The sequence below is a fragment of the Brienomyrus brachyistius genome, chromosome 21 (assembly GCF_023856365.1).
Source record: "Brienomyrus brachyistius isolate T26 chromosome 21, BBRACH_0.4, whole genome shotgun sequence".
NCBI classification, from domain to species: domain Eukaryota; kingdom Metazoa; phylum Chordata; class Actinopteri; order Osteoglossiformes; family Mormyridae; genus Brienomyrus; species Brienomyrus brachyistius.
Window position 1 is genome coordinate 17377292 of NC_064553.1, and position 12688 is coordinate 17389979.

The 12688-nt window shown below is 39.0% G+C and overlaps 2 protein-coding genes across 9 annotated transcripts; both read right to left on the minus strand.

The window, feature by feature from the left end:
• Positions 1–1399: 1399 nt before the first annotated feature.
• zte38 (zebrafish testis-expressed 38) lies at positions 1400–5379 on the minus strand. 4 transcript variants are annotated; one of them, XM_048989854.1, is made up of 12 exons: positions 5299–5379; positions 4366–4513; positions 4107–4170; positions 3977–4013; positions 3873–3893; positions 3579–3605; positions 3331–3398; positions 3086–3234; positions 2513–2733; positions 2266–2308; positions 2116–2156; positions 1400–1838 (listed from the first exon to the last, which is right to left on the minus strand). In XM_048989854.1, the coding sequence occupies exons 2-12, from the start codon at positions 4445–4447 to the stop codon at positions 1779–1781; spliced, it is 813 nt and encodes a 270-aa protein (XP_048845811.1). In that variant the 5' UTR covers positions 4448–4513; positions 5299–5379; the 3' UTR covers positions 1400–1778. The 4 variants fall into 4 exon arrangements, with proteins under 4 accessions (XP_048845811.1, XP_048845812.1, XP_048845810.1 ...); XM_048989855.1 differs by having other exon boundaries at positions 4366–4510; positions 5299–5378; XM_048989853.1 differs by lacking the exon at positions 5299–5379 and adding an exon at positions 4725–5292 and having other exon boundaries at positions 4366–4510.
• Positions 5380–5409: 30 nt separating this feature from the next.
• Positions 5410–9307, minus strand: prdx1 (peroxiredoxin 1). 5 transcript variants are annotated; one of them, XM_048989875.1, is made up of 6 exons: positions 9289–9307; positions 7574–7690; positions 7324–7477; positions 6680–6802; positions 6186–6316; positions 5410–5854 (listed from the first exon to the last, which is right to left on the minus strand). In XM_048989875.1, exons 2-6 carry the CDS (start codon positions 7677–7679, stop codon positions 5772–5774), a joined length of 597 nt encoding a protein of 198 aa, XP_048845832.1. In that variant the 5' UTR covers positions 7680–7690; positions 9289–9307; the 3' UTR covers positions 5410–5771. The 5 variants fall into 5 exon arrangements, with proteins under 5 accessions (XP_048845832.1, XP_048845828.1, XP_048845829.1 ...); XM_048989871.1 differs by lacking the exon at positions 9289–9307 and adding an exon at positions 9131–9274; XM_048989872.1 differs by lacking the exon at positions 9289–9307 and adding an exon at positions 8612–8762.
• Positions 9308–12688: the final 3381 nt, after the last annotated feature.

The window sequence follows — 12688 nt, forward strand, 5'->3', positions numbered from 1 at the left end:
GAACCTTGCGAGAACCGCGGTTAAGTTAACCTCGTATTCGATATTCAGTTTTCTGGCTTTAATAACTTATAACGGAAGTAAGGTGGGGCGTTTTTAATGACAGAATTGTGATGCCCAGTACACAAGACAACGATGCACACCGATTATTATTGCGCTCCAAACCATTTCATGATTTGTGTAAAATCGTGTTAATAGCTAATATTATAGGTCCTGTCAGCTGTAATGACATGGTGGTTTAGCATTTTGGGCTAATGGCGACTGTTGCACACCCCTTTGTTTCCTAGATTGCTTTACGTACGATTTTTAATAAACTTTTGAATGTTCGAATGTATCCGTATAATGCAATGGGACAATGCATGAATGGGTTAATAACTTTAAAACTTTAAAAAAGACAAGACAGGCACATCTAGTGAAGTGTGCTTTGATCAATGAAATTCTTAGCATCATTCATTTATATTTTGAGTAACTTTAGTTTTTGTAAGCATATATATATATATATATATATAAACATCCAAAATGATGCGCCTTGTGTTCTAAAAACAAAGTGGGGGTGATTTGTATTAGCTAGCCAGGATACACCCAGTTTTCCTTATGAGGGGCTACTCCACAATAAAAGTTTACATAGTTAGCCAGATAACTTAAAAAGTTTCTACAACATTGGTTGTCAGGAAACCCGACTACTGGCCATACATAAATGCCCATGGTCCACTGGTCCTTTGGGAAGTTGGACCCTGTCAAGTCCAACCCCTTTTAATTTAAGCAAATAGTCGTTTACGGTAAATAAAGCCAAATTAAATGCAAAGTTGCAAAAGTAAAAGCAACGCGGTAAAAGTAAAAGCTATTAAGAAAAGCATCAACTTTCCTTTTCTTATATTTTTAATTCATTTTCCTTTTTTTATTTTTATTTGGATTTATTTTGCTTTCTTATTCAGCATTTCTTTTCTTACTCTTTTACAGATTTATTCTTTTCTATGGCACTCCTATGACTCAATAAATACAGCCCACAAATCATTCTGATTGCAAAATGCTTTAAATCTCAACCAAGCCTCTAAAAGTCTCTAGAACCACGTCACGTGTTCAGCAAGCTACCATTTGCAGCCTGCAGTCCTTTTCTGACCTAAATAGCCTTATTACTGGTACACAAGCCTCAGCCAGCAGTGCCCATCAAACTGACAATCCATCACCTACCCCTGCACCTTGACAGATGCTCCTGTAGCAGGCCATCTGCCTGCCAGCTACTTTTCAACCTGACTTTCCTGAGACCACTAATACCTTGTGCTTGACTGCCATCTAGTGAAACATGAGTGAATTCAATCCCAAAAATCAGGCAATTTTTGCATCATGTGACAGATTACGCCTCTTGTTCGTCATTTCCCACAGATAATAAAAAACACACCCATGCAATCTAAAAATAAAATTTATTTAAATTAAAACATTGTTTATGCAATCCTTTGTATAAAATGGAACACATTTGTAAAATATAACTTTTTACATTCTCAATCGATTGCGTTGAATCATTCTCAATTTTGTATACTCTAGTGACTTCCAACATAAATGGCAAAAATCAAAAATGACAAAACAACAAACAGTTTGCAATCTAGTGCAGTCTAAGCAAACTGTAAATCTTGCACATACCTTTTAGCTCAGGAAGCAGCTTTATACTATTGAACCTGTATTTGTTTCATATCAGTTTAGTTGTGTCTAAAGAAAAGCAGGACATTCCTCCTTAAAGATGAGTTGTTCCCCTCTTTGTTTAACATAGTCTAATGTATTTTGAACTACTGTGTTTGGTCCATTTTCACTTTCTTCCTAGCAAGCTTCTTGGACATGGATTTCTTCTATGTAACAGAAGTATACATATATTTTAAAGATTTAAGGAAGATTTTCTATTTTTTATGTACATTTTTTATTAATGGTGTTTTTAAATGATAACCAACATTGTACACCAGAAAATAATTGATATAGATGAAAAAAGTGCTGTTGTAAATGCATAGGTAGTAATTTACAAATTGAGTACTATTGTGAAAACACAATAAAACAGAAGTTAAAAAAATGCCTAAAAGTTTTTAGGTGATTGCAAACTGCCCGATTTAATGGTTTAAATTTACAACATACCTTTCTCTTGGCTTTGCTAGGTTTCTTGAAGTCTGCAGACCCTGCAAACGCAAAACAGACCAAAATACATTAAATATTTGTATCGAGATTATAGTTAGAAATTATTAAGTGTTTTTGGTGCAACTTTCAAAATTTACAGATGAAAATTACCATCATCAGAGGCGTGGTCTTTTTCGTTATATCCCCCGGGGCCCTGGTGTAATGCAAATGAACCACTCAAGCAAACTTTACATGTAAATGTTTGCAAATGATGCCACAAATTGTAACACATCATTTTCAGTTTTATCATGTTGCAAAATTTATGAAACATACTTTGTTTTTACATTTTGTAGGCTTTATGACAATTGACTTCTCCCATATAGCAAGTCCCATAAATTCAAGAAGGTCATTTTCTTACTGTACTACAGAAAGCCATTTGTAAGCTCTGGGTTGTCTCATGCTGGCAGTTCCATTTCTGCAGACTCTCTGCTCGACCTTGCTCTACAGCAACCTGAACCTTCATGCTGTGGAAGGGAGTCTGCACATCTCCCACTCTGAAGTGGACTGCCGTTCCCTCAAACCATAGACTGTCACACAAACCTTCCCTGAACCCAGGTGGCTCGTAATTCGGGGGAGTCACTAGTGGGAGTCATGATACATACTAATTAACATGTTGCATAGAGCAGGGGTCTCCAACTCCGGTCCTGGAGAGCTACCGTACAGTAGGTTTTCTATCCTACCTGACTTTTGATGAGCCACACCTGTTCTCAGGTAAATACCAGGAACAGGTGTGGCTCATCAGAAGTTAAGTGGGACAGAAAACCTCCTGGATAGTATCTCTCCAGGACCAGAGTTGGAGACCCCTGGCATAGAGTAAAAGTCAGTTTTACAAATTTACCAACACATCTGATCAAAAGGCATATCTCATTACACTTACAAATAAAAAGCACAGTACTAAAAGACAAATGCTGATTCAAAAAATATACTTCACCATCATCATAATAGTACAATTTCATTGTAAGAAAGACATCGTTAGGGAGGATGTCCAGGTTCTGCATGAGAAGAAACAGCTTCCGGATGAGGACCATGGACGCCTGCTTAGTGTCTGCTACTGTAATCTGCTTCTCAACATTTTCATCTCTGAAAATACGATATCCGTAATAAAAATCTCTAACAGGATACGTTTCTGCTTTAACACAGGCAACTCTGAACGCAGAGGTTACAAATAGCAATTACCTGAGAATATCCATCTGCGGTCCTTTTGCTGTGTATCTGAATTTAAACTGGTATGACTCAATGATATGCTGAGGGTAAAAATACATCCTTATTCCACGTTATAAATATAAATTTATTACCTTAGCTTTTTTCTCTACAAATTAAAATGAGATAACTTACCTAAAATTATATAAGTAAAAAAAAGACTCTATTGTGTGTGTGTCCTACTATAAATACTAATATTTAAATTCTTTCGGTAGAAAACTTACATTTGGGTCACCTGGAGCTGTATACACCTGTGATTCAAAGACAGAAAATTCTAAAAAAATGCTGCATCAGAGAATTTTTTTAAAGAAAACAGAATATATATGACAGTGACATGATACCATGTCGTGTATGTTGTTATCTACCAGTTCCAGACAATACATAATATATAAACAATACACACCGATAACCAGTTCAGATATAATCCTATGAGATTAACAGGGAATGTTTGACTTGTTACATACACATAGTTTACATACCTACAAATCCGGAACGGAACCTGTTTCTTTGGTACTTACCCCAATCAGTACGATCTGGAGCTGTTGAAAGATGAAATGGTTGTCTTCTCTTCTTTTTTATTCATGTTTTTCAACGTTACATTTTTGTATAAAAGACTACTCACATATCCCTTTTCTAAAGCATCAAAGCACCCCATCATCCTTAAAAAGAAATTAAAGAGCTGATTATAGCTTTTAATCCTAAATCCAGTTTCCAGCAGAAATTAAGCTAATTAAACGAAAATGAAGACCCACCATCTGACGATTTTCGAAGCAGCGGGCAATGGGCTGTCTTCTCTTAGGAGTTTAATACATAAATCTGGAAAGTAAACATAAAAATTAGACTGGCGTGCATTTTATTTGTATAAAATCAGTGCACTGAGTGTTTTTAAGGTCATCTTACTTTTTAGTACCGGTTGGAATTGTTAAGCGAAAGGGGGCTTTAAATGTCACGTTTGTATGTGTTATTATAATAATAATAATAATTATTATTATTTAACTTAATAAACATCACCTTCCAGGTAGCGAGACCTGTATGCATCCTCCGGAAATATACCGCGAAGGTAGGTTATGGAGGACACTGCGAGCGCCATCATCCTCTTCACAAACACCAGGGACTGCTCCTGTGTCTTGAGATCGTTGCTAAACAAACCCGTCCACTGCTTTCCAATGACAAAAACACATATTTTATTGATTAAGAAAAGGGAAAATAATTTACTTTTAAAGTTATCCTATGATACTCCCAACTCTGTATGTCATGTGACGGCATTCGTTAACTAGCCAGCTAGAGCGCTAGGTGTCATGCTAGATAATTCAATATAAACTGAATATCTTTATCAAATATTTGAGCAAATAAGCCGCCCTTGGGCATACCACAGTAATGTCCGGTTTCGTCGACTTTCGCAACCTCCCAGCAGTTGCCATTTTTTTACTGCCGCGCCAAATATAAACTTTATTTTTTATGAAGTCGCCAATATTTAGACAGGGTTTAAACGTTCGCTTTTAAATGAAGTAAAGCTAATTATAAGTAGCTATTTTGCTTATTAACCGGAGTTAGAAAGACTCGCTTCCGTCAGGTAACCCCGGCTGATGCCCCGGTCGCGCGCAGCGCTCCACCCGAGTTTCCGCAAATTAGTCTGGTTAACGTTAGTTACTGTAAGTATAATGAACGGACAGGGTATGTGTGATTACATTAAATTGTAAGTATTTAATATTTAAAGCATGCACACGTAATTTATAACTGTTTGTTCTTTTGTTTACGTCATACCCGCCCAAGGGCTGCCAACTCTTACACGTCATGACACTTGTGCAGACTCACGCTCACGCAAGAAATCTTACGGCAAGTGTGTATTATTCCGTCATAAACCTAAAATTAGCTAAATGAAAAGCATTGGGATAGCCTGCAAATCCTACAGACTATTTACAAGGTAATAAAACTGTTACATACATGTAAATCTGTGTGCAGATGTGTCTAGATTTGAAAATCTCACGCCAGCCAGCTGATCAAAGTTGGCAATCCTGCCCCCATCAGGATAAGTATTAGATGATCAGACAAAAGTAGGTAACAGCAAAATGTTCCGTTTATTAAGAAGATCATACAGAAAAGTTTGCTACCATTTTTCACAAAGTGCTGACGTTTTACTTTTAGTTATGCTGAAGGACAGAAACCAGCTTTAATTAACAGTCTGATATAATACCTGAAGCAACTCTACAATGTGAGATCACCAAGAACTCACCATTGTACGCTAAAATAATACTTATGCCAGGCATGACAAGTTGAACTAATATCTTCACTGTAAAAAGGGTTACAAGGCATTTACACATTTAACCTAGAATGACAAAATTCACTGTCTATTTTCCCTCAACGGAGTATCAAATAGTGTCAAATTCTACAATATGATGCAGATTCGAATCCAGTTGTTACTGCTTGGAGAAAAAGTCCTTGCTCTTCTGGACGTCGGGCTTAATGGTGTCACTTCCTGGTTTCCATCCCGCAGGACACACTAGAATTTAGATAAAGATTTCAGATTCATAATCATGAGCTGCAGTCTGAGACAACACAAAAGTGAACACAAATTGTTTTCCCTTCTGGATGAGTAAAATGCAGTGACTTTTAACCAACCATTAACATCTCAGCATGTGAAGGGCACATAATGTATGTCCTTCAGATAATCAATAAGGAAATCCAAAATTCCTGGGTTTCGGGTAGAGCGCTTAATTTATAGTGTTGTTAGACATTTACTAGTGAATGAGAACAGCTGGTGTCTCTGTTCCAAGAAAAAAAATACTTCGTAAAGGGAATTCTTGCAGTAATATCAGCTCTGAATCCAGTACCTTCTCCATGCTTGTCAGTGAACTGAAAGGCTTGCACCAGGCGCAGCGTCTCGTCAACAGAGCGGCCGACTGGAAGGTCGTTGATGGTGATCTGCCTCAGGATCCCCTTGTCGTCAATAATGAAAAGACCCCTGACATGCGAAAGGTCAACAAATAAACAGAATCAGATAAGATGATACACTTTATTAATTCCACAAAAGGCAATTTCGCCATTTCAGCGGCAGTTATAAACAGGAAACGTAAGCAAGGTTCATAAAGGACGATCATCACACACGTTTTACTGGGTTACCCGTGCCTAACCATATTAGCTCAGAATCATATTATATTCCTCTATATATGCCCTTCAACTAAGAATATTATGGTTGAATATAATTTTTAGGCCTTAGCTGCTAGTCACAAACAGTTTCAGTATTGCAGCACAGGGTCACATGATATGTTGCAGCACTGCCAAGCCTAGCCCTCTCACTCTGAGCATAATGCCCTGTGAGCCTAACCTGTAGGCGATTCCCTCATCCTCCTTCAGCACACCATAGTCCTGCGAAATGGATCTCAGGGTGTCAGCAACCAGTGGGACCTTCATGTGGCCAAGACCTCCCTGTTTGCGTGGTGTGTTAATCCTGCCAAAGAACACAGTGAATTATAAACATGCTTTCCAGCAGAATACACCAAAACACACACTAACATCTTTATTTAATCCATAATATTGCAGCCCATAAAATAGCAACAGTAATAAGCAAGGTTCATTTTTTTCACTGGCTTCTTGCAATCCTGTATTATCTAGCATCTAAGTGTAATATCCTGACTCCCACGTTGCTTAACCTGAGTAGAAGTTTTGGACATTTGTGCAACTGTATTTACTTAATTCATTCATTCATTCATTCACTTTATTACACTTCTTATCACATATGTATATTATGTGTGTGCCTGGAAATTGGCACTCAGTTTCCTTGTACTATGTAAACAAACCTGCACAATGACAATTAAAACATTCTTGACCCTAATGAATTATGTATCACTGCGGAAGCAAACTATTTTGTCCTTATGTTACAGTTCTCTTGCATCTTTGCATATTTTAGTGTTACTTGTGTTATCAAAGAGTAGAAGCGGGAAAAATCTCAAAAAATGGGCGCGATCATACCATGCTAAATGACAGAAGTGCGAGTCCACGGAAGCACCAATGACTTCGCAGTTGATTTTCTTAAACTCCTCTGCGGCATCGCTGAAGGCGATGATCTCGGTCGGGCACACAAAAGTAAAATCCAGCGGGTAGAAGAAGAAAACGACATACTTTCCTAAGGAAGAAACAGGTACTTAAACTTTACACTCGAGATCTCAGTGTTTTAGATGGAAACAAGTAAAGCCCCAAATTATTGCAGATCCTCTCATACCTCTATAATCAGAGAGCTTGATTTCTTTGAATTGGCCGTCGGGCATCACCGCTGTCGCCTTGAAATCAGGAGCGAGCTTCCCGATGTGAGCTTTCCCCGCTGCCATCTTCAGATTGACTGTGGAAAGAGAATACCATCATATTAAAAAAAAAAAAAAAAAAAGTGAAATAGAAAGTTATAAAGTACAACAAAGCCTGATTTTCATTTGAAGCAACGTAAGAAATCTCACTTTATACAGCTGTATAACGTGACAAGCCTCACCGCCATCTGCTAAGGTTTCTCGTTGACATTTCATACGGAAATTGGGATTTAATATACAAAAAGAAAAACGCACTGATACATCTAGTCACGAATCCTCTTTATTACTGCACTGTATAATGTGGTATAGCAGTGTATTATCTATTTTCTGCACTTCTTCAAACAAAACACTGGTTATTTCTACAAATGCAAAACTTTTGCTGAATATATATATGTGTGTGTGTGTGTGTGTGTGTGTGTGTGTGTACCTGAAAGACGCTGAATCTAAAGAACCTGCTAGTAAAAAGCAGCACGTCGACGGAGTTTAATGTTAAATATACGTTTTACAGAAGACACGCAGAAACACTTGTTGATCGGAGTAGAAGAACAAGATCCGGCCTTAAGAAATGCAAAATAGGAAATGATGGAGAACACGTAACTGACAACAGGTTCCTGTTTCTCTACCACCACTTCTCTTCAGAAGTCTAATCGTCTGCTGATAGGTGACAGGGATTCTGTTTTCAAGCTAAACTGTATATGTCTACAATTAAATATTATGCTCTTAACGATCTGCAACTATCTGTAGTTGTTTTACTCAAGAAACGAAGAGACATACTACGTAACAGAGACGTATGTGTAGATTCACAGAATAAAAATTGTGCAATGGCAGAAATAATTAGTTGGTTGGTTGGTTTAAGGTTGATAATTGTGTACCACATTAATGAATTAAATACATAACAAAAGATCAACGGCCAACGAAATATATACCAGCAAAAATAGTAGTATGCGGTGCTCACTTACTGCGATCCCAATACTCTGCAACAACGCCGATTGAAGAAAAGTTGATGAATGAAAACCTAGTTCACAGCTTCATATATATACTCTCACTTATCGCGATGTTATACTGAGACCCGCCTCATTGTGAGGTCACCCTCTCCACCCGCTGTACAGTAGCCCAATGTGTGTGTATGATTTTCTAGCATGACGTTGCATTTTCCCTTGATGATAATGATCGGTTATAAAAATGGGATTTGAATGATAAATTGATGACACTCACGAGGTGTAGTGAAGCCCTATTTAATAACAGAAAAACAGTTTGCGCTTCCTTATTCAGGATCCATTGCATAAAAATGCATTACATTGAACCCTGCCTAGCAAGTAGGGTGTCACTGCGCCTTGACTTTATTAAATCAATCCATTTAGCTAGCGTAACACAATGGTGCAAACAGTATATGAATGGAGCAGGACTGCTACAATTCAGGGTGTAAAATTCGGACACAGGTTTCTGGAAATGTAGGTAAAAACAGCAGTGTCACCAACCTTGGTCAGCTGACTGGCGTGAGATTTTGAAATCGAAACTCATCACCTTGTAAACAGACTATAGGGTTTGCAAACTACCCCAACGCTTCTGATGTTGCGTCAGCGTGAGAGTCAGAAAGCGTGAGGAATATAGCCACACCCTCATAACCCTCACTTACTGGTTGCTGATCGACCATTGTAAACACCATATGAAAATGTCACCAAAATGCCGGAAGTATCAGGTTATAATTAAAGTCGTAAATGTTTAAGGCAGCATACTAAAGAAAGCAAACACGCTGGAGCAGCATGGTGACAATACTTACGCCCAAGTTTAAACAACCACACGAAAAAGTGAAAATGTGCATATTTTGAAGTATATTTAACTAGACTTATAGACAAAAAAACTGCTATTTTAATATAACATAAAACAACTACTGTTGTTTGCCATTTTTTTGTTTTTAGTTGTTATATTCGCGCAGGGCACACAGACAATAAAAATAAATGTAAAATTTTAGTACATCAACATGACCAATTCTAAATCAAACCACGTCTCTTGATTATTTACTTCAGCCCCGAGTACTTTAAGCTTAGCCTCGATTGAACGTATTTTAGCCCGGGTGCCAATCATCCTACTTCAAAAACTAAAAGCTCAAGCCCCAGGTAAACTTGACTTAGCCCTTGAACTTTTCAATAGCTAGAAACTTCCCCGTGGTGGAATATCGTACGACATTAAAAGTTAGTATACGTCTCAAAAGTACACATTCATTCAGACAAAGAGGTAGTAGTGTGATCATGCCAATGGTATATTAAGTGTAGTAACACAACCCAATGGCAAATTAAACTTATGAGAACTTTTCCTTTTAACCCACTTTCCATTTCCTGTTAGTGTAGTGTATAACAAATAAATAGATAATGAAAATAATTTAATAAACATATTATCAATAGAAGCATCTAAAATGAAAGGGAATACTTGTTGTACTCCAGTATGACCTGTCTGTGGGGTTAGTTTCATACTTGGTTGTGACATTATTTCCATTATTTTAACATAACTACTTCCTCCTCATCTTTGTACAAAACAGGCTGTGTGCTTGTGAACCAGACGGGACTGCATTGCACCTTGGGTTTCCAGAATAGCCGAGCCTATTGCAGCAATCCCTGCGGCCCTTCCCCTCTTGAAGCCCTCGGTGTCGCTGCCATGGAGACCAGATGAAGGACTCTGATAAGCGGAGGCTCTGACAATGAACTTAATAAAAACGCAGATGGAGGCCGCTGATCAAAGCAAAGCTGCTCTCGAATGTTTCTTCTTTGACGTGGCGAATACAATAACACTGTCATCTCCTGTGGTGCTGATCGGCACTAGAATTTTTTATAAATGTTGTTTGTTTCTTTTATATCATTCAAAAATCATCTGGTTATTTTTTAAGTCGTTCTGTGTATTTTCCCTGTGTAATAAATAAGACCATTAATCACATGAGTGATATATATGAATTATAAAATAAATTCTGCAGTCCCTGTGAGCAGACTGGGAACCCTCTGATATTTAAATAAGGATTTAGGAATGGACTCACGTATTCAACACCAATTAGCATAGAAAATCTCAGCCTGACGGTAGACTAGGGTTCATTGCATTGTGTTGGAAAAACTCAAACAGATATACAGACTAGGTAGGATTTCTGTCCACATTTGGAGAAGCTCCTCAGTAATGCAAGCAATGCAGTAGGATTTAGTAGTAGCTCCAGAGAAACTGCGAGACACCAGCTGAGTACTTTACCTCTAATAGTTGGGGGGCATGTAGCTCAGTCTGTTGGGGCTTTGCTCGTTTCTCCAGAAGGATATGTGTTTAAATCCTGTGATGGGCACTACACACACACACACACACACACACACACACACACACACACACAGGGGGTTGGACAATGAAACCAAATAATTTAGACCACAATAATTTATTATTATTTGCGGCCAATACAGCATCAGGTCATCTTAGGAATGACAGATACAAGTCCTGCACAGTGGCCAGAGGGATTTTGACACATTCCTCTTGCAGGACAGCGGCCAGGTCGCTGCGTGATGCTGGTGGAGGAAAATGTTTCTTGATTTGCTCCTCCAAAGCACCCGAAAGTGGCTCAGTAATGTTTAGATCTGGTGATTGTGCAGGCCATGGGGATATGTTCAGCTTCACTTGCATGTTCATCAAACCACTGTTACCAGTCTTGCTGTTTGTATTAATGTGTTATCGTCCTGATATGTGGTACCACCTTTAGAATACAATGCTTGAACCACTGGGTGTACATGGTACTCCAAAATGGTTTGGTAGTCCTTGGCAGTGACATGCCCATCTGGAACAAGTAGTGGGCCTAATGAATGCCATGATATTGCAGCCCAAACCATGACTGATACAGCCCTTGCTGCACTCTGGGTAAGCGGCAGTCTTAGTGGTAAAACTCATTGGGGCTTATACACACCGAAATTCTCATAGATGTGAGAAAGCCAGAGAAGGTGGACTCAGGCTATGATTTGCTGGCAACATTGAAGCCAACATTTGTCATTGGGACGAGTGACCAAAGGTTTGGCTATAGCAGCCTGATCATGAATATTGACCCTGTGGAGCTCCTGACGAACAGTTTTGGTGGAAACGGGAAAGTTGAGATGCACATTTAATTCCGCAGTGAGGTGGGCAGCTGTGGTTTTATGTTTTTGGATACAATCCTGGTTAGTACCTGGACATTCCTTTCAGACAGCTTCCACTATCATCCACAGTTACTCCTGTTGGATGTGGTCCTTCCTTTGTGGCGGTATGCTGACATCACCCTGGATACCGTCACTCTTGACACCACAAAGACTTGCTGTCCTGGTCACAGATGCGCCAGTGAGACACGCACCAACAATCTGCCCTTTTTTGAACTCTGATATATCTTCCGTTATGTTGTGTCAATTGGAATATTTTATGTACAGCTGTACTACTGCTCTGCTAGTTCAACCTTTATGCTCTGCTATAACTGATGGAATGTACAATCAGTGAAGACTGGCCACTGTCACATGCACAGGAAAGGCATGACCCAAATGCAGACTGTGTAACTGGTGAAGCCCTCACAGGGGACTTTATTAAACCAAAAACAAAGGAACATGGGCAGACAGATAACATTAACTGAACTGGGGAACTCAGCACTGGGGAGCACTTAAATACTAGACTAATGTAGGGACACACTGTGAATGGTTATCATGAGGGCAGGAACAAGAGTTAAGACAAATGAGCACCAGGCCTGGCTTGTTTAGAACCATGCCAGGAGGTAGACAGGAGGACCAACGGACACAGTGAGCAAGGTGTGACACCCACCAGTCCATGCATATATAGGCGTGAAACCTCACAGGCCACAGCGTTTATACACATTGTATAATATGGTTGCTGGAGGTGTGTGGCGTCATATTGAAAGGGAGTTTCCGCCAGTAAGAGGGGTAGTGAGTGGCTCAGTGGGGTAAGACTCTGTGCTTGTGATTGGAAGTTCACTAGTTTAAGTCCCAACCTTGGTAGAATAGCCACATGTCTGTGGGCCTTTGAGCAAGCCCCTTAATCCTCAG

Coding starts and splice junctions, on each gene's coding strand:
- zte38 (XM_048989851.1), bottom strand. CDS start 4,775: ATGGCAACTGCTGGGAGGTTGCGAAAGTCGACGAAACCGGACATTACT. Junction 3,606..3,872: donor TCCAGATCGTACTGATTGGG/GTAAGTACCAAA, acceptor TTTGAATCACAG/GTGTATACAGCTCCAGGTGA. Junction 2,734..3,085: donor ATTGTACTATTATGATGATG/GTGAAGTATATT, acceptor GACTCCCACTAG/TGACTCCCCCGAATTACGAG.
- prdx1 (XM_048989871.1), bottom strand. CDS start 9,173: ATGAGTTTCGATTTCAAAATCTCACGCCAGTCAGCTGACCAAG. Junction 6,317..6,679: donor GATGAGGGAATCGCCTACAG/GTTAGGCTCACA, acceptor TTCGCATGTCAG/GGGTCTTTTCATTATTGACG. Junction 5,855..6,185: donor CACTGACAAGCATGGAGAAG/GTACTGGATTCA, acceptor TCTAAATTCTAG/TGTGTCCTGCGGGATGGAAA.